Source organism: Bufo gargarizans, chromosome 5 (genome assembly GCF_014858855.1).
Source record: "Bufo gargarizans isolate SCDJY-AF-19 chromosome 5, ASM1485885v1, whole genome shotgun sequence".
Classification (NCBI taxonomy): Eukaryota; Metazoa; Chordata; class Amphibia; order Anura; family Bufonidae; genus Bufo; species Bufo gargarizans.
The window spans coordinates 336,392,495-336,419,458 of record NC_058084.1 but is presented as its reverse complement, the minus strand read 5'-3'; the positions used below and the strand labels follow the sequence as shown (position 1 = coordinate 336,419,458).

At 48.7% G+C, this 26,964-nt stretch overlaps 1 protein-coding gene across 5 annotated transcripts in view; it reads right to left on the bottom strand.

Moving 5' to 3' along the window:
- KDM1B (lysine demethylase 1B) overlaps nt 1-26,964 on the bottom strand; it is a 63,964-nt gene that overhangs the window by 10,651 nt on the left and 26,349 nt on the right. For 3 of the 5 annotated variants that reach the window (XM_044293033.1, XM_044293031.1, XM_044293032.1), the window contains exons 14-20: nt 26,744-26,871; nt 25,352-25,483; nt 10,035-10,109; nt 8,558-8,674; nt 7,714-7,839; nt 6,252-6,374; nt 1,201-1,353 (exon numbers count right to left, since the gene is read on the bottom strand). In XM_044293033.1, the coding sequence (XP_044148968.1) occupies nt 1,201-1,353; nt 6,252-6,374; nt 7,714-7,839; nt 8,558-8,674; nt 10,035-10,109; nt 25,352-25,483; nt 26,744-26,871 (854 nt within the window). Of the gene's footprint in view, nt 1-1,200; nt 1,354-3,193; nt 3,381-6,251; nt 6,375-7,713; nt 7,840-8,557; nt 8,675-10,034; nt 10,110-25,351; nt 25,484-26,743; nt 26,872-26,964 lie in introns of those variants that run through there. The other 2 variants (XM_044293035.1, XM_044293034.1) reach the window with 2 other exon arrangements.

The window sequence follows — 26,964 nt, the reverse complement described above, 5'->3', positions numbered from 1 at the left end:
GACCGGGGGGGGGGGGGAAGGGAGAAGGGAAGGGCCGAGGTACTTACCCAATACGGACTACTCACCCCATCTTCATCCTCTTCTCTTCACCCTTTCTCAGAGTACCAGCAGGGTCACCTCTTCAGCCGCTGGCACACGAAGTGGCAGGAGACTGGAATGGCGGAGGGTCTCGCCGGATTCAGGTGACCCCTTGGCTGGCGGGAAGCAGGGGAGCTGGGCTGCCCTGGTCCACTTCCGTTTCTTGGGGAGGGCGAGCGGTGAGGGGATTCCGACACCGGCCTTGCTCCCGGGGTAGACAGAGTGGCTAGGCGACTCTGTTTCCCCAACCTAAAAGAGGAAAAAGATAAAATAATAAAAGTAAGCCGCCCTGCAAAAGCAGGGAGGTCTGCCTCCTACGACACTAAGCTAAAAACTGATATGCTCTCTCCAGGCTGGAGGGGGTATAGCCTGCGGGGGAGGAGTTATCACTTCTTAGCCTAGTGTCGCCTCCTAGTGGCAGCAAGCAGCTATACCCACGGTCTGTGTCCCCCAATGATACTAGCGAGAAATAAAGTTTGTAAGGTTAAAAAAGGGACATCTGTCCATCCAAGGGGGGGGGGGATCTCTGTACTGAGCCAAGCCTCCAATCTATCCAGATCCCTCTGTAGCAGTTTACGTTCCTCTTTAAGCTTTCTACAAGATCATTAATAAGTATATTAAAGAGAATAGGGCCCAATATTGACCCGTGAGATACCCCACCACTTAGATGCTATAGTTGCTATGGACCGTGGCATCTAAGAGATGAAACATCCGGGAACAGAGATCTGATCCCAGTCGTTGCAACAGGATAACAGCTTCATATTACAGCTCCTGCGCATGTGCCATCACTATGCTGCAAATGTACAGAAATTAGTGTTTCAGCCCCAGCCTATTATGTAAATGTACAGCCCGAGGTGAGAAAGAATTAAGCATGGCAGATTATGAACAATCAATACTGACAGCGATGAACAATATTTGGATCGGTCATGACTGATCTTTTTGCTTGTTCATGCAGGCTACGGTTGTACAAATGGTTGAAACTATTCAGACCTGATACATAATGGCTTTATGTGAACGGGTCCTGCTGCCGTCTGAGTTTTAGTTTTGACCAATTTCTACAAATTACTATCAACAGAAAAATTTCAGACTACATTCATTTACAAAATGTATTTGGTTCCTTACCTCTCCCGCAAAAAATATTTTTCCTTGAACATCTTCCGCTAGTATATCATAGGCTTCCCCACTGCCACCAGTCTTTACAAAACTATAAGCCATCTGTGCCCAAGGGTCTTTAGACCAGCGAGTAACAAAGTATTTCACTGGGGATGGGACCTCCTGCATCAGTAAAGAGGTTTGATCAGTTAAACATTAGCTGGAATTTTGCTGGTTAAATAATATCAGAAAAGTGAAATTCTCGCAACCCACCACCAAGTGTTCAGATGTGCAGACTATTCTCTGCTCTATTATTTAGGCTAGGGCCAGACGGGCCAGATATTTTCTGGAGCAGACAGCGTCGCTGACCCAAAACAAAATCTGCAAGTGCTAAAAGTGGATTTTGTTGTGCATTTCCCTGACTCTATACATTGCAAAGGGTTAAATCAGCAGTGAAAATGTTCACCAAATCAGCAGCAGGACTTACCTGCTGAGGTTTTTGACAATGCACAGCATGGCCACATAGTAACAAAGGAAACTCCAATATGTTGCAAAGTTACCTGGTATTTTTATTCCACAGATGCTGGAATGGGACTTGAGGTCGCTTAGACATGAGGCTCAATTTTCTAAGCAGGAAGAGACCTCAGATAAAGACATCTCAACAGACAAATGAGACTTGACCCCTTAGTGACCAGCCTGTTTTGGGCCTTACTGACAAGGCGTTTTTCTTCCTTTTTTCATCGTCGCGTTCCAAGAGCTATAACTTTTTTTATTTTTCCGTCTATATAGCTTTATGAGGGCTTGTTTTTTGCAGGACAAGTTGTCGTTTTTAATGGCACCATTTTGGGTTACACATAAATTTCTGACTAACTTTTATTAACTCTTTCTGGGAGGGAGATGGGAAAACAGCAATACTGCCACTGCGTTCTTACGATATAGATTTAACGGAGTTCAGTGTTTGGTATAAATAACAGAATATCTTTATTCTCTGGGTCAATACGATTACAGCGATACCAAATACATATAGTTTTTTTTACATTTTACAACTTTTTTGCAATAAACCCCCCTTTTTTTTTCTTTTTAAGAAAAAAATGTTTTTGCATTGCCGCTTCCCAAGACCCATAACTTTTTTATTTTCCTTTCTATGGAGTTGTATGAGGGCTTGATTTTTGCCAGACGACTTGTATTTTTCATTGGTATCATTTTGGAGTAAATTACGCTTTTTGATCGCTTGCTATTACGTTTTTTTCGGTGGCAACTAAGAATAAATTAGCCATTCTGTGTTTTTTTTTATAGCGTTCACTGTGGGGATAATTTACATGATATTTATGTAGCACGGGTCGTTACTGCAATACCAAACATATGGCGAAGATTTTTATTTTGCAATTTTTTTCATCCTCAGGATGGTCATCAGTAGAGTTGAGTGAGGTGAGCTTCGGATGCCACATCCGAAGTTACTTTGTTCAAAACTTCAGAATAATACTGTACGGAGATTCGTCTCCATACAGTATTAGAATGTATGGGCTCCGATGAGCCAAAGTAAGTTAGTAAATGGGGGTCCGACATCCAGAATTCCAGCGGATCAGCTGTTTTGAGAAGGCACTGGCATTCCTGTGAACGCTGCTGCCTTCTCACAGCTCACCAAGCACAGCACCGTACATTGTATAGCGGCTGTGCTTGGTATCTCACTCAGCCCCATTCACTTCTGTGGGGCTGAGATGCTCCTAGGCCACATGACAAATGAACGTGTCGTCACTCAGCCTAGGAAAAGTAGAGAGAAGGCTGCGGCCCTCACAGGAGAGCCGTTGCCTTCTCAAACAGCTGCATAAAACAAAAGATGACGGCAAGATCTCCAGTGTATTTCTTTATTTGACAAGCCTTTACAGAATGTGTGCAATAAGAACCAGACAGCTAAGTTTCGGCTATGTCCTAGCCAGAGGCTTGATAAAAGCTAGGACATAGCCAAAACGTGGCTGTCTGGTTCTTATTGCACGCATTCTGTAAAGGCTTGTCAAATAAAGAAATACACTGAAGATACTGCCATCATCTTTTGTTTTATGCTACTTGATGGACCACTGAGGATCTGTGGACGTTGGTCGGCTGATGCATGCTGGTGAGGCCATGAGTGTTGTTCTACATTTGTCGTTTGCACGTTCTCAAACAGCTGATCATCAGGGATCCCGGGTGTCAGTAAGAAAATCTCGGAGAACCTTTAAAGAGAAAGGTATGATTTCAACCATCTTGTTATAACCATGCACTCCAAAACTCTAGCTTTAAAAGTCCCAAATAGGACTTTTTGCGACTTTTTAAGTTTAGTTGTGCAAAAATAAAAATGTGCATTTTTACACCATTCACTACAGTTTTCAAAAGTGGGTTGGAAAATGGGCATTGTTTGGTATGTTAACTAGTTTCTCTCCAGATTTGTCTGTGACTTAAAAAAAAAAAAAAAAAAGTCACTGCAAACTCACACTAGTAAGGGGGTGGCATAGAAAAAGTGGAGTAACGTACGACAGACAAATAGCATAAAATAGACAAGAGTGTCAGTATAGTACAAACAGCATAATACACTGTAATGCATAAGCAGTACAGTATATTATAGAAGTGATCAGAAGACCAGAAATGTACTCTGAAATGGTACCACAACTACAAGTTGTCCCATAAAACACAGCTCCGTAGAAAAATAAAAGTTATAGGTCTTGGGAAGTGGCGATGAAAAAACTATTTGTTTTAAAAAAAGGGATTTATGTTGTGCAAAAGTAGTACAATGTAAAAAAAAATATAAAAAAAAAAATACAGTAGTAGTTGACCTGTAAGTTATGTGTACCCTATAAACAAGCCCTCATATGGATACTCTGACAGAAAATAAAAACGTTACAGCTCTTGGAATGTGATGATGAAAAAAATTGCATTACAAAATTATGATGTAATTAGTTCATATTTTATTGTGAATAAAATGTCACTGTTATGGGAGCGCTGTGGATGTCACTGTTATGGGAGCGCTGTGGATGTCACTGTTATGGGAGCGCTGTGGATGTCACTGTTATGGGAGCGCTGTGGATGTCACTGTTATGGGAGCGCTGTGGATGTCACTGTTATGGGAGCGCTGTGGATGTCACTGTTATGGGAGCGCTGTGGATGTCACTGTTATGGGAGCGCTGTGGATGTCACTGTTATGGGAGCGCTGTGGATGTCACTGTTATGGGAGCGCTGTGGATGTCACTGTTATGGGAGCGCTGTGGATGTCACTGTTATGGGAGCGCTGTGGATGTCACTGTTATGGGAGCACTGTGGATGTCACTGTTATGGGCTGAATTTTCAGCTTCTGGTTTTTGATGTGACAATGTGGTAGTAGTTATATCTACTGAGCTGTGTGGGGACTCATTTTTTGCTGAACAATCTGTAGTTTTTATTGATATCATTTTGGAGTGTGTGTGACTTTTTGATCACATTTTATTACATCTTTTTAAGCAAGAGAAGCAATAAAAAAATAGCAAATTGGCCATTTTGAACCTTTTTTCCGTTACGCCATTCGCCGTATTGGAAAAATATTTAGATATTTTAATAGTACGGGTATTTTCAGTCGAGGTGATGTTTATATTTTTTTTATTATATGGAAAGGGGGTGATTTAAACTTTTATATTACTTTCATATTTTTTATATATTTTTTAAAAGTAATGATTTTGAAACTCGTAAATGAGCCTACAAAATCAATTTTTTTATTTTGAACAATCATGTATTTTTAAAATGACTTTATTACTGTCCATTGCTCATTTCTTATGTTGGCCTGCAACCTGGTGGCCAAAATAAGAATTGCAGTTTGAATGCTCTCAGGCCTCTTCAGCGAGGCTGAGCGCTTTCAAATCAATTACCGGCATCCTCACTGGCCACAGAGATGCGAACGTTCGGGTTTTTTGCGCATTTAGATGCAGTGATCTCACTTGATCACGGGATCTAAAGGCTTTAATTACCAGGATCAGCATTGTTGCCGATCGTGGTAATAAGAAAGGGTTGATCATGCTGATTAAAACAATACTTTTATGCGGTTTTATTCATATACTGATGAGCAAGTTGGAGCACCAGGAGGCAGGGCTGAATCCTTGGAGCACTGCCTTCATACCACCCCTGTGCTCTGCACACTCCTCCCTCCACCCGAGTGACAGGGCTGGACATCAGCAGTGAGGGCGGAGCTGCAGAAGTTTCTCATATCTGTAAATCTCATATCAGTTTTTAAACTTGCCTTCACACTAAGAAACAGATCTTCCACTAGATAGGAATGTGTACTAGCTTTCTAAACATAGAAGACCACTATTCTCTATGTAGTAAGACTATAACCTGGAGGTAAGTGATCTGGCTTCTATATAGACTTGTCAGGTTTGAATACCTGAGGAGACAGATTTTTTTTGTCTCCCTGATTTACCCCAAATAAAAACTTGATAGAAATTAAAAACTTTTGTGTAGGGCAAAATGCCCTGAAGTCATGCTGTACTGTAGTGAATATGAAGTCATGCTATGACACCTCTCTAAGGGTCCATTCACATGTCCGTATGAACGGTCTGGATCCGTTCAGACCTATTCATTTTCAATGTGGACGGAAAAGATGCGGACAGCACACATTGTGCTGTCCGCATCCACATTTCCTGTCCGCAGCTGCGGACAAGAATAGGCATTCTGAGTGCCGGCCCGATGTTTTGCGGACATGTGAATGGACCCCAACATGAATTTTACTTCTTACCTGATCCCTACACGTAAGGATGTCTACCCCGGTCAAGAGGGGAGGGTGGTGTGTGCAGAGCAGTGCTCCAAGGATTCAGTCCTGCCCCTGAAGGTCCAACCTACTCATTAGCATATGAATAAAAAGGCAGTAGTTCTAATCAGCATGATCAACCCTACCAGGAACTATGCCTGGTTTAATAGCGTTGTGCATGCTGACAGAGCAGAGGCCCTTTAATGGCATTTCTATTTATGAGCATTCAGCATGGAAGACCATGCTCGGCTTTATGTAACCTCCATATAAAGATCTGACTTTTCAGTATACAAGTCATTAAGTTCCACAATTACTCAAGGAACGTTACTGTGCTCACCTGTTCTTTAAACAGCTCCTTGAGAACCACCATACACTGCTTCACCACTTGCTTGTCATCCATGTCTGCAATCACCTTCACAGCATCTCCGGTAATGACCGACATGAGGACCGCATGTTTACCCTGCAGAAAACAATTTCCTATTACACTCATCAATTCCATCCTCTGAGCATTTCTATATGGGGCAGTCAAGCAATTCCCCTATATACTGGACTGCTATTAGCCTTATCAATCACGTTAGATGTGGGAGCCATCAGGGGATGGCAGGTATCTAAACGGGCCTCCAAGTGTCATTACCAAATAAAGGTTAGAGGCATTTAATAATATTCTACATTTTACAAACCAGCACCTGGATCTGAACACTTTTGTTGCTGCATGTAATTCAAATTGAGTATAGTCACTGAGCTATTCAATACAATGCATCTGTACAGTGCCACCTGCTGTTAGACCTTTTCCTGATTTCTTGTCCATCTAACTTCGGTGGTCGCACATGCTCAGTTTAAATCTTCAACTGTCACCAGTCGTATGTTCTGTTAGAATCTGTGACAGTTACAGGGAATAAGCTACAGCAGAAAAGACATGCCCAATGAGAAGGGACAATTCATCTGAGCTTTCAGCTTGAATATAAATCTGGCAGAGCAATGAATGGGGAGATCTCTGGATCCAGTGTGAGGTACAGGGCGTGTTCTAGCTTTGTTAGAAAGAGACTGTCATGTACTATGATGTATGATTTTCATTTTTTACATTAGTCATGGCATAACACCTTACCACGTTTATACACAGGATATGCCATAAATGACCAACAATTATAATAATGGGAACCACATTTATCTCAAGAAGTGGGGTACCATGACCACAGTCTCGAGGATGCTGTGAATGGAGAATTTGCTCTCTCCACTTCTATGAGAGTTTTTTTTTTTTTTTTACAGCATTAACCTGTATATACCTGATTGTATGGGTTGTTACAGGTGTGCTGATATCAGTTATGCATACTTAATAAAAGATAAGCCAACAGAAGAATTGTGTTCTTTTTTTCTTCTATACCTTATTGACCTGTTTTAATTACGGTATCTTTTTTAGCCCCATTATAGGACTTGAAAGTGCAATACTTTGATCTCTTCCTCTGTATTGCAATGGATTATATCTGTCACTGTTATGCCAACAGGCAGTCTATGAGGTCCTTATAGGCTCCCACATAGCAGGCCTGGGGGCCACGGCAACCAGTCAGCACACCCCACGACCGCCTCATGGGGCACTGATGGGCCTATAAAGCTTTGATTGTGCCATTCAAGTAGTTAAACAGCCTGCATCATCCCTGTGTCACACCACAGTGGACATGTGTGGTTCACGTATGGTGGGGATCCATGTTGGAGCTTTAGATATGGGATATTCAAGGAAATCAGAATGTCTACGGCTGGAGTAACAGAGCATTTTACCGCCATATAACCAAGACTGCAGATACCTGAGGATCCATGTCGTAAAACACTCCGAACAAACCCCGTTTACTGGAGTCGGGAGGAATGTGACCAAAGAAATCCGCTCCATTAATCTTACGGTTCCAAAACCTATGAGGAAACTGCAAAGCAATCTGAAAATTCAGATTATAAATAACCGCTCAATCATTTCACATTAGAACATCACATGCTTTTAAAGAATACTTGTCAGCGGGATCAACGCTCTAAAAACAGCCATACTGGTAGGGTTGACCCTGCTAATTAAAATGAAACCTGTCTTGTGAAAATCGGTTGTGGTGTTCCCAAGAAAAAAAATACTTTTATTCTTTAGGCAAATGAGGCCTTCAAGGCACCGAGGGGTGGGCCCTAGACTCTTGGTGCACCTCGGTGCTGGCTCCACCCCTACATGCACTGAAGAATACAAGTCGTGTTGTTTACTTCAGCAGGGTCAACCCTACCAAGAAGGTTGACCCTGCTGACAAGTGCTCTTTAAATATCAGAGCCATTTTGGAATGAGATTAGAATGCAGTAGGCTTAGACAGCAGCCTGCAAGGATTATCCATACATTTACAAATGTGCACCATCTTATGGTTCTCTTGTGATCACAGTTAATAGAGCTGTTGGAAAAAGTCGAAGGACTACATTTCCAATGCCCCTATTTAAGTCTATGGAGAGAGACAGGGCATGCCTGTCAGCCAACAGCTAATCCTTCCAACCTCTCAATATACATGCATGCTTGGCCCAACCAAAATAGGCACGGTTGGCTGGTGTTTATCTACAGTAATGTGTATGGTACCTTAAAAGCACATTGGATCTATTTGTCTTCAAAAAATAAAAATTAAAAAAACATACCTTCTCAATAATTCCAGCTCCAAGGCAATTTATGGCTTTAACTTTTTTCTCTGGTAGAGGAGGATTAAAGTGGATAATATTTTTCTGAAGTAATGCAAGGGGTACTGTAACCAGAACCTGTAGAAAGGGGTCATTTACTTCAAATTAAATGTTCATTTCAGAATATTTTCCGTACTGATAAAAACCAAACCAACAACCATTATCGATGGCATAAAACCGGTATGTGCACCACATCATATAGTTATGTGGGGGTGATGTAAGGAGTATAACGTGAGCTCAAGTGCTTAGTCCACTCCATACGTAATACAGCCAACACCGTGCCGCAATGACTGGAATCGGCGATGGTGCTGATCCCAGTCATTTAAAGCCTCAGATGCAATGATCAATAGCAACAGAGATATCTGTGGGGTTAGGCTTCTGATCAGACCAACTGTGGCAAAATTGCAGAGCTTTCGATAGGTTGCCATGACAGCCTGGGGCTTTGGAAAAGTTCCCAGGCCTGTTATGGCTAACTGCCTGAAAAGCTGTGCACTAGAATCCCATAGACTGCAATGGACCAAAAATTACAGTGAAAAAAGTAAATGGAAAAAGAAAAATGAAACAATTCAAATCACCCCGCTTCCCAATTTTACATATGAAAAAAACATAATTAGTACTGCCGTGTCTGAACTATTAAAACCTAAAAATATTTTTCCCGGCAATGTATCCTGTGACAGAAACAAAAAAAAAGGAAACATGCGAGTCCTGTTTTGGTCATCATGTAACTCCCCAAAAATGGAATAAAAATTATCAGAAAGTTGTATGTACCCCACAATTGTAGTTGTACCATTAAAAACTATTGTTCACCCTGCAAAATAAAACAAGGCATTCACACACAGCTCTGTAGACAGAACTAAAAAAAAGTTATGGCTGTCAGAAAATGGCGCATGTGCAGAGGACGTCATCCGCCACCTGGAAGAGGAGACGCTCCGCTTTGTTCACATGAAGGAAGATGTTATCGGCGCATGCTCATTAGTCATGTGTGCTGCTGGGGAAGCAGAGGCAGAAGCACTGCACAGGCGCCGATAGTGTTTACTACGGCACAGGCGTGAGATTACAAGTCCAAGCAGGATCCCTAGGCTCTTGTCAATTAAGGAGATTGAGGGAATGGTCTAAGGAGCTCTGCTTCTCTATAGGACTCGGGCCCATCCCTAGGTGCACTGAAGACCCAATTTACATATTAATGAAAAGTTATTTTTCTGAGGAATGGCGCAACAGAGGAACATAAATGAAATATTGTTTTACTCAGCAGGATCAACCCTGCCAGGCATTGTGTCTGTTTTAATAGGTTTGATCCTGCCGATAGATACTCTGTGGTGCTCAATAAATATTAGGGAAGGGTGGTAAATATTATGTTTAAGTAGTTCTACATGTGGTACATTTGCGTATTCAATGCCATTTATTGCACTAATTAGTAAGGGAAAGGAGCAAACTATACCTTTTGTGCACTGTAGATTTTTCCATCTGCTGTTTTTAAACAGATTTCTTGCCCACTGTAATCAATGTGTTTAACCTGTGTCAGAGAAGACATAAGTAAAGTCAAATACATGTGCAAATGTGTGGGTACTGCTTAAGCCAAGTTCACACTCCAGTTATTTCCATCAGTTATTGTGAGCCAAAACCAGGTGCCGGTCAAAAGCCCAGAACAGAAGCAGATCTTTCCATTATACCTTATCTCTGAGTAGGCTTCACTACTGGTTTTGGCTCACAATAAATGGAAATAACTGACAAAATAACTGAAATGTGAACTCAGCCTTAGGGCTCATGCACACGACATTATTTATTTTGTGGATCGATTCATTTCAAAAGGTCCACCCAAAAAATGGAAGTTACTCCATGTGCACTCCGTTTCCGTATGTCCGTTCTGCAAAAAAATATCCGCACTACGGTCAAGAATAGGACTGTTCCATTAGGGGCCAGCTGTTCTATTCCGCAAAATATGGAATGTTATCTGTATTTTTGAGGATCCGTGTTTTGCGGTCCGCAAAGTACATACGGTTGTGTGCATGAGCCCTTACTGTGTTCATTTACTTGACTTCAATGAGAGCAGTGCAGTGATAATGAGCTCCCTCGAGTACAAGGTTGACGGAGCTTTGTAGTTCTGGCTCCAAATTTTGTTGGCGGAGGTACACCCAAACAGCTAATTGGCAGGGTTACGGGATGTTGGATCAGGTAGTCTTGGCCAATCCTGCGTATAGGCCATCACTTAGTAAAGGCTAGAACAACCCCTTTAAAGGGGTATTCCAGTTGTGTTCATTTATACTCTATCCACAAGATAACTATAAGATTGGTGGGGTCCTACCATAACAAAAATGAATGGAGCGGCTTGTCGGGCATGCACGTGGCCACTCAGTTCATTTCTATGGGTGTTCCCAAGACAGCTGAGTACAGAGTTTTAAGGTAGGACACCCACCGATCTAACAGTTATCCCCTATCCTGTGGAAAGGAGAAAACATAACCAGAATGCTCCTTTAACCCCTTAACGCATAATCAGGTACATGTACAGCATTTGTATAGAGCAGGCTGCTGTGGTGAGCACGCTCCATAAGCGGCAGGTGCGACGGGAAAATACGATCATGTTGAAACCTGTAATATAACCCCTCAAATGCCTTGATCAACCTTGATCACAGCATCTGTGTGGTAAGGCAGAGGGTTGCATCTCCCTTTGCCTTGCGACTGGAGTCCCTGCAGTGAAATCGCAGGGCCCCGGTTGATTACCATGGCCGCCTAGACACTTCTAAACCTGCCATGGCAAGCTCCCTGCTAGGTTGTGCACAAGGCACAGCTCAGCAGGAAGAGTGTCAAAATCCAATTCACTCTAAGGCCCCTTGTAGACGAGCGTGTCCGGATGCGTTCAGTGAAAACTGCGTGATTTCGCAAGCAAGTCCATTCAGTTTTGTTTGCGATCGTGTTCAGTTGTTCCGTTTTTATCATGCGGGTGCAATGCGATTTAATGCGTTTTGCACGCGTGTGATAAAAAAAGGAATGTTTACAAACAACATCTCTTAGCAACCATCCGTGAAAAACGCATCGCATCTGAACTTGCTTGCGGATGCGATGCGATTTTCACGCAGTCCTATTCACTTCTATAGGGCCAGCGTTGCGTGAAAATCGCAGAATATACAACATGCTGGTGCGTGAAAACCAACGCTCATGTACACAGCTCCATTGAAATAAATGGGCCAGGATTCCGTGCGGGCGCAATACGTTCGCATCACACATTGCACCCGTGCAGAAAACTCGCTCGTGTGAAAGGGGCCTAATAGGATAGATTAGGGATCACCCTCTCTACTAAGGTGAATAGGAAATCAAAAGATCCCAGGTTCTAGTCCCCTTAGGTGGTTAATAGTTAATAAATAAAAAGTGAAGAAAAAAAGAATAATATCAAAAACATCAAAATAGTAAAAAGTTTAAATCACCCCCTTTCTTACTGTTACATATAAAAATATCTAAACAAAAAATAAACATATTAGGTATCGCCACGTCCAAAAATGTATAAACTATTAAAATATTTTTAAAATTCCTGTGCAGTGAACATCATAACGGAAAAAATTGAAAAACATGATTCACCATTTTGTGCCCCCCTCCACACAAAAATGGTACAAATAAAAACTACAGTTTGTTCCGCAAAAAAACAAGCCCTTATACTGAAAAATTAAAAAAGTTATGGCAAAGCATAAACAACAGAAAATTCGCTGTACTACCGTGTGTGGCACGTCGACCCTGCAGCCTACTCAACCCAACTCCATTTCGCCTAACACGCTTCTTCCGGGGAAGCCTGATAGGCAAAACGGTGTTGGGTTGAGTAGGCTGCAGGGTCGACGTGCCACACACGGTAGTATAGCGAATTTTCTGTTGTTTATGCTTTGCTCCTGCTTTTCCAGTGTTTATATTCCATGGTTTTTTACCTTGATATACTTAATGTACTGGTATTAGTAGGCGTACTCAGTTTTTTCTTTCTTTTGTTTTTTGCTGCTGCTGGTGTGGTCCGCTGACTCTGCGGCTCCCTTTTTGGGGGGGGGGGGGGGTCCCATTTGCTGCTATTTTTCATTGTTTATTAGTTTTATGTATTTCTGTCATATTGAATAAAGACATCTTACTATTTCTATACAGAGGTTTGTGTTTATTTGATATTGGTTATGGGTATTTTCAACTTTAGGGGCTGAAATACTTGTACACTGGGTACCAACCATGATTAAACAGGCTACTTATCCAGAAGACATAACTGTGGGATAGGGCATGTATGATTACAATCCATCAAAAGCAAACCCCTCCCCCCCCCACAACCCCCAGAAAAAAGGAGATTTTTGTATAACTTACCAGTTAAATCTCTTTCTCGCTCTTCCTTGGGGGACACAGACCTTGGGTATAGCTCAGCTCCCTAGGAGGCGTGACACTAAGTAAAACTGTTAAGCCCCTCCTCCATCAGCTATACCCTCAGCCTGGAGATAGAGGCTACCAGTTGCGTGTCCAAGTAGTGAAAGGATAACAACCAATAACGGAAACAACCAGCCAGCAACCCAACGGGGCGCCAGACCATAACCCTGTAACCAAACACAGAAGGGTGGGTGCTGTGTCCCCCAAGGAAGAGCGAGAAAGAGATTTAACTGGTAAGTTATACAAAAATCTCCTTTTCTCGCCCATTTTCCTTGGGGGACACAGACCTTGGGACGTTCAAGAGCAGTCCAAGAAGGGAGGGACCACAAACCCAAGGCGGAACACCACCAGAGCATCAGGAAACCGCTGCCTGCAAAACCAGGCGGCCCAAAGCAGCATCCGCTGATGCATGCGTATGCACCCTATAGAACTTTGTGAAAGTGTGCAGAGAGGACCAAGTGGCTGCTTTGCACAACTGTTCAGCCGAGGCCCGATGCCTCTGCGCCCAGGAAGCTCCGACTGCTCTGGTGGAATGAGCAGTGACGCCGAAAGGCGGAGGTCTGCCCTTGGCTCGATAAGCCTCAGACACCGCCAGCTTAATGAAACGGGCAATAGCCACCTTGGAGACCGCCAACCCTTTGCGCGAACCCTCCGGAACCACAAACAGGGAGTCCGTGCGCCGAAAGGACCCGGTGACCTCCAAGTAAATCCTCAACGCCCTGACCACATCCAGACGGTGCAGTTCCCGTTCTCTGGGGTGGGAAGGAGAGGGACAGAGCGACGGAAGGACGATGTCCTCATTGATGTGAAAGGCGGAGACCACCTTTGGCAGGAAAGTCGGGACAGGCCGAAGCACAACCTTATCCTGGTGGAAGATCAGGAAGGTTCGGAGCAAGAAAGAGCCGCTAACTCTGACACCCGTCGGAGAGACGTGATGGCCACAAGAAAGATGACCTTGCAGGACAGAAGGCGAAGGGAGACCTCCCGTAAAGGCTCGAAGGGGGCTGATTGGAGCGCCGAGAGCACCACATTCAGGTCCCAGGAAGGAACTGGAGGGCGGTACGGCGGAACAGAGTGAGCCACCCCTTGTAAGAAGGTCTTAATTGGCCCTAGAGGGGCCAGGGGACGCTGGAGAAGAATAGACAGCGCCGAAATCTGAACCTTCAGAGAACTGAGGCACAGCCCCAGGTCCAGACCCGACTGGAGGAAGGACAGGATTGTGGGAAGAGAAAACCGGAGAGGTGGGATGCTCCGGGACTCACAGAACCCCAGATAGGACCTCCAAACCCGATAGTAGATCCTAGAGGATACGGGCTTACGAGCACGGATCATGGTGCGGACTACGTCCGCGGAGAAACCCCGTCGCGTTAAGACGGCGGTCTCAATAGCCACGCCGTCAAACGTAGCGAGCCTAAATGCTCGTGGAAGATCGGTCCCTGAGAGAGAAGGTCTTCCCTGGAGGGCAGTGGCCACGGTGCGTCTGCCAACAGCAACATTAGGTCGGCGTACCAAGACCGGCGGGGCCAATCCGGGGCGATTAGAATCGCGGGGACGCCCTCTGCCGCGATCCTCCGAAGAACCCGTGGCAGGAGGGGAAAAGGAGGAAAGACGTACAGAAGGGAGAATTCGCGCCACGGAAGGACGAGCGCGTCGGCGCCGTATGCCTTCGGGTCCCGTGCCCTGGCCAGGTATAGGGGGACCTTGTGGTTGAATTTGGAGGCCATGAGGTCCACGTTGGGGCGACCCCAGCGAAGACAAAGGGCTTCGAACACCTCTGGGTGCAGGGACCATTCTCCCGGGTCGATGGTGGACCGGCTGAGGAAATCCGCCGCCCAGTTGTCCACCCCCAGGATGTAAATCGCAGATAAGGCCGGCACGTGCGTCTCCGCCCAGAGGAGAATGAGGGTCACCTCTTGCATCGCTGCGAGTGCCTCCCTGATGGTTTATGTATGCCACAGCCGTGGCATTGTCCGATTGGATCCGAACAGGGAGGCCCCTCAGCAGATGGGTCCAGTGTCTGAGGGACAGAAGAATCGCCCTCAGTTCCAGAATATTGATTGGAAGTCTGGACTCCGATAGAGACCAAACGCCCTGGACGGACCGGGGAGGGAATACCCCCCCCCACCCCCGTAAGCTGGCATCGGTGGTAATCACCAGCCAGTTCAGTGGAAGGAAGGACTTCCCCCTTAGAGGGATATGCAACCACCAGCCGAGGGAAGCCCGAGCCAGGGGAGGCAGAAGAAAGGTCCTGTCCAGACTCCTCGGTGATTTGTCCCAGGCCGACAGAATTGCCCTCTGAAAGGTGCGGGATCGGAATTGTGCGAACGGCACCGCTTCGAAACAGGCAACCATCTTTCCCAACAACCGCATGCTGGATCTGAGGGAAGGGCGGTGATGACGGAGGAGACTGCGAACCGACCCGCGAAGGGCCAGACGCTTGTCCGACGGAAGGCGGACCTCCGCCAACTCTGTATCCAGGAGCATCCCCAGGAAGATCAGCCGTCTGGAGGGGGTAAGGGAAGATTTGGGGTCGTTGATAATCCAACCGAACCGCGTCAGGGTCTCCAGAGTGAGTTCCACACTGCCGGATGTCTGAGAGAAGGAGGGTGCCTTGACCAGGATGTCGTCCAAGTATGGGAGAAGAAAAACACTTCTTGAACGTAGAAGGGCCAAGACAGGGGCCAGGACCTTGGTGAACACTCGAGGAGCCGTCGCCAGACCAAAGGGAAGGGCGACGAATTGGAAGTGATCGTCCCCCACCGCGAAGCGCAGGAAGCGGTGATGACATGGAGCAACCGGAACGTGGAGGTATGCATCCTGAATGTCGATTGAGGCCATGAAATCCCCTCTTTCCAGGGAGGCCACTGCGGACCTGAGAGACTCCATCCGGAATCTCTGCAGTCGGAGAAAACGGTTCAGGCGTTTTAGGTCCAAGATCGGACGCACTGAGCCTTCCTTCTTGGGAACCACAAAGAGGTTCGAGTAAAACCCCCTGAACCTTTCCGTCGGAGGCACGGGGGCGACGACACCCTTGTCCATTAGAGAGTGAATGGCCGCGAAGAAGGCGGCCACTCGTACGGGATCTCGCGGAGGACGGGATCGGAAGAAACGGTCTGGCGGAATGGACGCAAATTCGATTTTGTATCCGCAAGATACAATCTCGAGCGCCCATGCGTCTGAGATGTGGGCCCGCCATACGTTCCTGAATAGGAGAAGGCGGCCCCCCACCCGGGTGGGTGGGGGCGCACCTTCAGGCAGAGGGCTGCTGGCCTGTGGGAGCCCGTGCAGGCTGGGACTTGCGCCAGGTAGGTTGCGTCCGAAAAAAACGGCTTCTTGCGTCTATCCTGGGCTGGGCCAGAGGAAGAAGAACTGGCCGCGGGTCTAGACCCGGTGGGCTTGCGAAAGGACCGAAAACGGGACGAACCAGCGCGACCACGGGGGGCGCCCATTGGCCTGGACTGGGGGAGGTGAGTACTCTTCCCACCCGTGGCCTCTGATATAAGTTCGTCCAGACGGGTTCCGAACAGGCGGGAACCCGTGAATGGTAGGCCGGCCAAAGAGCGTTTGGAAGCGGCGTCCGCCGCCCAAACCTTCAGCCAGAGTTCCCTCCTGACAGAAACTGCCAGGGCAGAGGAACGGGCAATGAGGGCACCCGCATCAAGGGAGGCCTCACAGACGAATTTTCCGGCCTGAACAATTAGTTGGGCTAAGGAACGGAGGTCCTGAACAGGGACGTCCGACCCTAACTCCCGTTCCAGTTGCAAACCCCATTCAGAGACCGCTTTGCCAACCCAGGCGGAGGCAAAGACCGGTCTAAGGGCCGAACCAGAGGCAGTAAATATGGCCTTGGAGAGGGATTCCGTACGACGGTCCTCAACAGACTGGAGGGAAGATCCGTCCTGTACAGGAATAGTAGTGCTTTTGGACAGGCGAGCCACGGGAGGATCAACCTTAGGCGGGGATGTCCACGTGGTCACAGAATCCGCTGGAAAGGGATAACAAATGTCCAGCTTTTTGGGTGTAATAAAGCGGACGTTAGGCCGAGTCCAAGCCTTGGATACCACAGAAGAAAAATCAGCGTGTATGGGAAAAACCTTGGAGGCCTGTTTGGGGCGGAGAAAGGACACGCCGGCCTGTTCAGAGCTGGGGGGGTCATCGTGTAGCTGAAAGGTATCACGGATGCTAGTGACAAGATGCCCCACCGCGGACGCCAATTTGGACGGAAGCTCTGAGTCCATGTCCACGTCCGAATCCGCCAGTTCTCCCTCAGAAAGCGTATCCCTCTGAGAGGATAGACTTGACTGAGCTCGCACGCATGGCGGAGAGAGCGAAGCATCTGGAGAAGATGTGCGCTCAACCCTTGAACGTTTCTGAGTATGCCGGGCCCTGGAAGATTCGCTGGGAGGCAGGGAACCAGTGGGGGCGGCAGAAACGGTAGTCCCAGCGGGTGCGACAGGGATTGTGGCAGCCTGCGGGAGAGGCGGTCTATCCACGAGACGGCCCACTACGTGTGTAAGGCTTTCCACCGCCTGAGACAGAGACCTAGCCCAGTCAGGGGGTTCAGAGGCACCGGGGGGCGCAGCGGGAAGCGGGCCCTGCACCTGGGCCTGACATGCAAGGCAATGCGGCTCAGATTGCCCACGCGGAAAAAGTTCCTTACAGGCGGTAAAGGCATGGTACCAGGGTTTGGGGGCACCCGTGGGATCTGACATGCTGAAGTGTGGTTGTACTCTAATATAGAGACCACAAAGGGTTATAGCAGCTATGACCAGGAGGGTTAGGAGAGGGTTAACTGTCCTACCAGTGCCTCAGAAGAACGTCAGGAGATGGCCCAGATCAGCAGCAGCAGAGAAGCAGTGAACAGCAGTGAGCAGCAGAGAGCAGCAGAGAGCGCCCACAGAAGCCGAGCGATGTACACAGGAGGTTAGAGTCCCCCACCGTGTCCCAGCTTCCTGTCAGGAGTGAGGAAGCGCGGGAAACCTCAGCAGAAAGCGCGGGGAACAAGCTCCGCCCCCTCCAGCGCTTGAAATGTCTCCTGTGAAGGAGAACGTAGCTCCGCCCCCAAAATGACGCGCGCGCGTAAGCCACGCCCCATGTCCTCGTAAGCCACGCCCCTGCCGGAAACGCTAAGCCCCGCCCCCCCAGAGGGGTAGATGCTGCAGATAGGGACGGGGTATGGGCTGGAATAGCCATCTCACCGTCCGACGTCTTCACCCTCAGTCCTTTCCAGCAGGGTCGCCCCTTCAGCCACTGGCACCGCAGTGGCAGGAAGCTGGAAGAGGGGCTTGGCGTGCGGGCGACCCCCTAGCTGGCGGGATGTAGGGGAGCCATTGCTGCCCAGATCCTCCTATTGCTTCTGTGGGGGAGGCAGCAGTGCAGATAAGTTGGCACTGGCGCAGCTCAACCCCGGGAGAGCAGAGAGGTCTAATGCGTCTCTGGTATCCCTAGGAAAAAATAAAATAACAAAATTACAAGGAAAAGTAAAAATAACAAGGAGAAAACAGCCCTGCAGTAGCAGGGAGTGTCTTGCCTCCTTGGACACTAAGCTAAAACTGGTAGCCTCTATCTCCAGGCTGAGGGTATAGCTGATGGAGGAGGGGCTTAACAGTTTTACTTAGTGTCACGCCTCCTAGGGAGCTGAGCTATACCCAAGGTCTGTGTCCCCCAAGGAAAATGGGCGAGAAACTAGATTTTTGTATAACTTACCAGTAAAATCTCTTTCTCGCTCTTCCTTGGGGGACACAGGAAACCTTGGGTATAGCTCAGCTCCCTAGGAGGCGTGACACTAAGTGAAAAACTGTTAAGCCCCTCCTCCAGCAGCTATACCCTCAGCCTGGAGAGAGAGACTACCAGTTGCATGCCCAAGTAGTGAAAACAAAGGCAAGGACCAACCGTATAAAACCAAACAAGTCAACTACCCGACAGGGCCACCAAACCGTAACGGTAAGCAAAACAATGGGTGGGTGCTGTGTCCCCCAAGGAAGAGCGAGAAAGAGATTTTACTGGTAAGTTATACAAAAATCTCGTTTTCTCGCCCAATTCCTTGGGGGACACAGGAAACCTTGGGACGTTCAAAAGCAGTCCAAAAGGGGAGGGACTACAGCCCAAGATGAAAAAAACACCGGAGGCATCAAGAAACCGCCGCCTGCAAGACCAAGTGGCCCAAAGCAGCATCCGCCGATGCATAAGTGTTCACCCTGTAGAACTTGGTCAAAGTGTGCAAAGAAGACCAGGTGCCTGCCTTACACAATTGTTTAGCCGAAGCACGATTCCTCTGAGCCCAGGAGGCACCAACCGCTCTGGTAGAATGAGCGGTAACACCAAAGGGCGTCTCCTTGCCCTTGGCGCGGTAAGCCTCAGCAATAGCCATCTTGATGAAGCGGGCAATAACTACCCTGGACGTCGCCAGCCCCTTGTGCGGACACTCCGGAACCACAAATAGAGAGTCCGTGCGCCGAAAGGGTCCGGTGACTTCCAGATAGATCCTCAGGGCCCTAACAACATCCAGGCGGTGAAGCTCCTGTTCCCGAGGATGAGAAGGGGACGGACAAAAGGGAAGGAAGGACAATGTCCTCATTGAGGTGAAAAGCGGATACCACCTTCGAAAGGAAGTCAGGAACCGGGCGGAGAACTGCCTTATCCTGGTGGAAGACCAAAAGGGGTTCCGTGCAAGAAAGTGCCACCAACTCAGACACTTGCCGAAGGGACGTGATGGCTACGAGGAAAAAAACCTTGCAGGACAAAAGGCGAAGAGAAACCTTCCGCAGGGGCTCAAAGGGGGAAGACTGGAGAGCCGCAAGCACAACATTAAGGTCCCAAGGCGGAATGGGAGAGCGATACGGGGGAACAGAGTGAGCGACTCCCTGGAGAAAGTTCTTGACAGGACAGAGAGGAGCCAGAGGACGCTGGAAGAGGATCGAAAGCACCGAGATCTGACCCTTTAACGTGCTGAGACCCAGACCCAGGTCCAGACCAGACTGCAAGAAGGACAAGACCGTGGGGAGGGAAAAACGAAGAGAATGAACATCCAGGGCCTCGCAAAAACCCAGGTAGGCCCTCCAGGTTCGGTAATAAATCCTGGACGATGCCGGTTTCCACGCACAAATCATGGTACGGACCACATCAGCAGAAAACCCCCGCCGCGTTAAAACTGCGGTCTCAATAGCCATGCCATTAAACGTAGCGACCCTAAATGCTGGTGGAAGATCGGCCCTTGAGAGAGGATATCTTCTCTTAGAGGCAGGGGCCAAGGCGCGTCTGCCAGAAGCAGCATCAGGTCGGTGTACCAAGGCCGACGAGGCCAATCTGGGGCTATCAGAATCGCAGGCGTGCCCTCCGCCGCGATTTTTCGGAGAACCCGTGGCAGAAGAGGGAGAGGCGGAAAAACGTAGAGGAGAGAGAACTCTGTCCAAGGAAGAACGAGCGCGTCTGCGCTGTATGCCTTCGGGTCCTTGGCCCTGGCCAGGAAGGTGGGAAGTTTGTGATTGAATCTTGAGGCCATGAGATCCACGTCCGGGCGACCCCAACGGAGGCAAATGGACTCGAACACGTCGGGGTGCAGAGACCACTCGCCTGGGTCGATCGTCGTCCGCCGCCCAATTGTCCACCCCCGGAATGTAAATGGCCGACAGGGCCGGAACATGAATTTCCGCCCAGCGAAGGATTTGAGACACCTCCCTCATAGCCGCAACGCTGCGAGTGCCCCCCTGATGATTTATATACGCCACGGCCGTGGCGTTGTCCGACTGGACACGAACAGGGTGACCCTGAAGAAGGGAAGTCCAATGCCGGAGTGAGAGGAGAACCGCCCTCAGTTCCAGAATGTTTATCGGCAGTCTGGACTCCGACGGAGACCAAGTGCCCTGGACGGACCGGGGAGGAAACACCCCCCCCCCCCCAACCCTGCAGACCGGCATCAGTGGTAACCACCAACCAGGTCATTGGCAGAAAGGACTTCCCCTGGAGGGGGGTCTGCAACCACCAGAGGAGGGAGGACCGAACATGGGGGGGAAGGGGGAAAGGCCGATCCAGACTCTCCTGGAGTGATACTGCGCGAAGGGGATCGCCTCGAAACAGGACACCATCTGTCCTAATACCCGCATGCTGAACCGGAAGGAAGGACAGCGGTGGAGAAGAAGGCTCCGAACCGAATGATGAAGGAGCTGGCGCTTTTCCGACGGAAGCCGAACCTCCGCTGCTTCTGTATCCAGAAGCATCCCCAAAAAGACAAGCTGCCTGGACGGAACAAGTGAGGACTTGGGAAGGTTGATTATCCAACCGAACTGCTGCAAGGTTTACAGCGTGAGGTCCACACTGGCGGATGTCAGCGAAAGGGAGGGCGCCTTGATGAGCAGATCGTCCAAATATGGAAGAAGAAAAACTCCCCTGGAACGAAGCAAGGCTAGGACAGGGGCAAGGACTTTTGTGAATACGCGAGGAGCTGTTGCCAGGCCGAAGGGAAGGGCGACAAATTGGTAATGGTCGGTCCCCACTGCAAAGCGCAGGAAACACTGGTGACACCGAGCGATCGGGATGTGAAGGTAAGCGTCCTGGATGTCGATAGAGGACAGGAACTCCCCTTTTTCCAGGGAGGCCACCACCGATCTGAGGGACTCCATCCGGAACCGCTGAAGACGGAGGAAACGGTTTAACCGCTTGAGATCCAATATGGGACGCACCGAACCTTCCTTCTTGGGAACCACAAAAAGGTTCGAATAGAACTCCCTAAATCGGTCCTCTATAGGAACCGGAGCGATGACCCCTTTGTCCAGAAGGGTGCGAATGGCAGTGAAGAAATCAGCCGCACCTTGGGGATCCCCGGGAACAAAAGAACCGAACTGGGGGGAGGGACGCAAACTCGAGTTTGTACCCGGAAGACACAACCTCGATGTCCCAGGCGTCGGAGACGTGCGCCTGCCAGATGTCCCTGAACAAGAGGAGTCGTCCCCCCACCCGGGTGGGTGGGGGCGCACCTTCAGGCGGGGTTCTGCTTGGCTGAGGGAGGGCGAGCAGGTTGGGACTTACGCCAGGAGGGCTGGGTCCGAAAAAAAAGGCTTCTTACGCCTGTCCTGGGCAGGAATAGAAGATGCACCTGAAGCGGATCGAGGGGCGGGAGCCCTACGGGAGGACCTACAGCGAGAGAAGCCAGGACGTCCCCGAGTGGCGCCCTTGGTCCTGGACTGGGGAAGATGAGTACTTTTCCAGCCCAGGCGGAAGCAAAGACCGGCCTGAGGGTGGAACCGGAGGCTGCAAATATGCCCTTGGTAATAGACTCTATGTGCCGATCCTCAGCGGATTGCAAAGAGGAGCCGTCCGCCACAGGAATGGCCGTGCTTTTGGACAAGCGGGCCACAGGGGGGGTCAACCTTAGGTGGTGGCGCCCAAGTTGTAATGCAATCCGCCGGGAAAGGGTAACAGATATCCAACTTCTTAGGGGGAGTAAAACGCGCAGCAGGACGAGACCAGGCCTTAGAAACTACCAACGAGAAGTCGGCATGGAGGGGAAAAACCGCGGACGCCTGCTTGGGGCGGAAAAAAGACACACTGGCCTTGTCAGAGCTAGGAGGATCATCGTGAATTTTGAAGGTATCACGAATGCTGGCAATAAGATGGCCCACGGCCTAAGCCAGTTTGGATGGCAAGGCCGAGTCCATATCCCAATCCGAATCGACCAGTTCTCCCTCTGAGGGCATATCCTGTGAGGAGGAGGGGCCCGACTGGGATCGCACCCTTGGGGGTGACAGGGAAGCATCCGAAGATGATACGCGCTCCGCCCTGGACCGCTTCTGGGGTTGTCGGGCCCTGGAGGCGTCGCTGGGAGAGAGGGACTCAGACGGGTCGGCCAGGGTAGCGGACCCAGAGGGTACAGCAGGGGGATCATCCGGCTGCGATAAAGGCAATGCATCCGCAAGGCGGCCCACAACATCAGTGAGACTGACCACGGCCTAGAAAAGGGATTTAGCCCAGTCAGGAGGATCCAAGAGGCCAGGGAGTGACACAGCAGGTGGCGGACCCTGTAATGGGGCCTGGCATGCCGGACAATGCGGGTCAGACTGCCCCTGTGGAAAGGGCGCAGTACAGGTATGATACCAGGGTCCAGCAGGCACTGAAGGGTCGGACATGTTGGCTGGAAGTTCAGGAAAAAACAACCGTCCAGGCCAGGGGCTGCTGCACTAGAAAGGGTTAACAGTCCTACCAGGTCACAGAGCTGGAGCAGACAGCAGTTGCAGGCAGCAGGCACCGGTGTGTAAAGCGATCCATCCCAGCAAGAGCAGCAGCGAGAAGCAAGTCAGGCACGTATGAAGAAAAGGAGGCGGGACAAGCGAGGAGCGGGAAAGGAAGCTCTGCCCCCGCCGAATCGTCGCTCGCGATTAAAACATGCCGCCGAACCTCCGCTTAGAACTGCCCAGTAGCCGGACAGAAAAAAGACATGAGCGAAGGACCTGCCAGTCCGCCTCCCGTAATAAGCTGAGGCGAACGGTAATGCCAGAATGACCCAGTAATAAACGCGCCGCCGCAAGCCCAGAGCGGCAGACGCATTGTAGGCCGGAACATGAGTGCGCCGCCACTTGCCTGCCCGGACCTAGGAAGGGTGCACACGGCCGCCGCAGCTGCGGTAAAAGGCCCTCCTCCCCCGATCGTCTCCCCTGCCAGTATTCCCCCCACACAAAATGTGCCGTCAAAAGTGCCTAGGGCACACTAAAGAGGTGTGAGGAGCACCATGCAGGTAGGGAACGGAATGGGATTTAGCCCAGTCAGAGAGGGGAGAAAGAGAGGAGAAGAGGGAGAGAGAGGGAGAAGGGTGGTGGGGAGCAGGAGCAGGGCTGGAACAGCCACTCTCACCATCCTGAAGTCTTCACCCTCTGTCCATCCAGCAGGGTCGCCCCTTCAGCCACTGGCACCGAAGTGGCAGGAAGCTGGAGAGGGGCTTGCGTGTGGGCGACCCTTGCGCTGGCGGGATGCAGGGGAGCTGGGCTGCCCTGGTCCTCCTTTTCTTCGGTGGGGGAGGCAGCAGTGCGGATAGCCGGCACTGGTGCAGCTCGACCCTGGGAGAAACAAAGAGGTCCAGGCGTTTCTGTTGTCCCTGTGTAAATGGAGAAAAGAAAAAGAAAAAAAATCAAAAACCAATTTTAAAGGGAACCTGTCACCGGGATTTTGTGTATAGATCTGAGGACATGCGTTGCTAGATGGACGTTAGCACATCCGCAATACCCAGTCCCCATAGCTCTGTGTGCTTTTATTGTGTAAAAAAAACGATTTGATACATATGCAAATTAACCTGAAATGAGTCCTGTCCCTGACTCATCTCATGTACAGGACTCATCTCAGGTTAATTTGCATATGTATCAAATCGTTTTTTTTACACAATAAAAGCACACAGAGCTATGGGGACTGGGTATTGCGGATGTGCTAACGTCCATATAGCAACCCATGTCCTCAGCTCTATACACAAAATCCCGGTGACAGGTTCCCTTTAAGCAAAGACAGCTCAGAGCAGAGAGAGTGTCTTGCCTCCTTGACACTAATGCCTCATTCACACGTCAGTGTTTTGGTCAGTGATTTCCATCAGTGATTTTGAGACACAGAACAGGTGCAGATCTTTCCCTTATACCTTATGTCAGTGGAGGCTAATATCCTGGTTTTGGCTAACAATCACTGAACAAAACACTGACGTGTGAATAAGGCCTAAGGAAAAAACTGTCAGTATCTCTCTCCAGGCTGAGGGTATAGCTGCTGGAGGAGGGGCTTAACAGTTTTTTACTTAGTGTCACGCCTCCTAGGGAGCTGAGCTATACCCAAGGTTTCCTGTGTCCCCCAAGGAATTGGGCGAGAAAAAAGCAACTTTGATTTTGAGTAGAATATGAAACCACCAACTTACAAGCTTTAGCACTGATTTTGCTTTAGTGTGTAGCAAAATTAGACGGTAAACAACTGAAAGTGGTTTTCCCACTTTTCTATACTGATAGCCTATGCCCTAGCTGATCAGTTGGGGTTCAACCACCAGCAGCCCTGGCGATCAGCTGTTTGAAGTGGCTTTGACATTCCGGTGAGTGCTGCATACCAAACACAGTGCCATACATTGTATAGTGGCTGTGCTTGGTACTGCAGCCCAGGCCCATTCACTTTGAATGGGACAGAGCTGCAAATACGCCGTGTGACCAATGAACGCGATGTCACTGGACTAGGAAGAGGTTGCAGAGCTCACAGGAGCACCATGGTTTCTTTAAATACCTGATAAGTGGGGGAGCTAGGAGTCAGAAACCCCACCGAACAGATATTGGTGACCCATCCTTAGGAAATGCCACCAATCTGAACTCTTGGAAAACCCTTTTAACCGCAAATAAAGTTGTGTAGCAAGAACCACAACCTCACACTTACGGGTGACTTAAGCCGAATATCAAGTCCGCCGGCCAATCTGTCCGTGATGGCTGAATACCCGGCAGTCAACATTGTGTGATCTCCAGCAAACTGAGCAAAGAATTCGTTGTGATCCCAGGAGCGAGCGGATACCTGTAGACAGAGAATTAAATAAAAACAAAAATAAGGGAGCCACAAAGTGAAAAGCGCCTTACTCCCCTCTGCTCATTCAACTAAATGTTAAAGGGGTTGTTCAGCCAGTACCTACTGATGACCTATCCTCAGGACAGATAAACGTATACCATATACCTATCCTCAGGACAGGTCATCAATAGCTGATCACCGCCGCTCACCAGCTGTTTGAAGCGGAGGCAGAGCTCATGTGAGCGCGACATCCTCTTCAATATTACACTTTTCATCATCTAGGAAGTCTCAGCAGTACAGTGTAATTACTTGCTTGTTCCATTCACTTGTATAGGACAAGCACTTGTAATTACACTGCACTGCCGCTGCAAGTGAGACGATGCGCAGTGTAATCTTGAAGAGGAAGCAGTGCCTGCATGAGCGCCACCTCCTTTTCACAGCTGATCGGCAGGGGTGCCGGGAGTTGGGCCTCCACCAATCAGACATCGACTACCTATCCGGAGGATAGGTCATCCATATGTACTGGCTGCACAACACCATTAAACATGATTATATGCCCTATGTGTATGGGCAGATCAATGCTATGGGCACACATGCTGCCACAACTGTACCCTGTACTGGCCATCTGGAATATACTCTATCATGCTAAAACAGGTTGTCCCATGAAATAAAATGTATCTGTATAGCGCCACCTGCTGTTTGGTCTTTTCCTTATTTCTCTGTCCACCTCCGTAACATCACTCAGGTGGATGCGCATGCTCAGTACTCAGTTCCACCAGCTGAATACTGACTTCTATCTACTGTTAGAAGCTGTGAAAGATATAGGGATAAAGAAAGACCCCCTGAGCTGTAATAGGGAGAGAGCTTCAGCAGAAAGGGCACACCTCCTGAGAAAGGACACGCCCACTGAGCTGCCAGCTTAAAATAAATCTAGCAGAACAAATGGATGGGGAGATCTTTTGAATCCATGTGAGGTACAAGGCTGGTTCTAGCTTTCTTACGAAGATGTTGTCACATATTATATGATATCTGATTTTCATTTTTTACATTAATCAATGGATAAACCCTTTAATCTGAAAATGCCACAGTGCATAATAATTTCATAAAATGGAAAAAGAAGTGCATTTATAAAGTGCACCATACGTGATCGTGGTCTGGATTTCTGGCGTGAATACGCTGAGAAATATGGCTTTGGTCTAAACGCCATATTTATGAAGACCCTGATGTATGAAGGAGTCACTAGTCTCAATGAGCCCTGAAGATACTTGCATTGTGCAGATTGCTTCCACAGGCGTATTCCAGGTTGCTGAGGTGGAACTGCAAAACCTTTTCCTCCACATCTGTAAATTGGATTCCAGATTCCTGAATGAAAGTCTTGTAGATCTCCTGTATCTTATCTGTAAAAACATATAAATACATTTACATACCAGGTGTGATCGCGGACGCCATGATGCGGTGGTGGGGGTATGGGGGCAACTACAAGGAGTTCA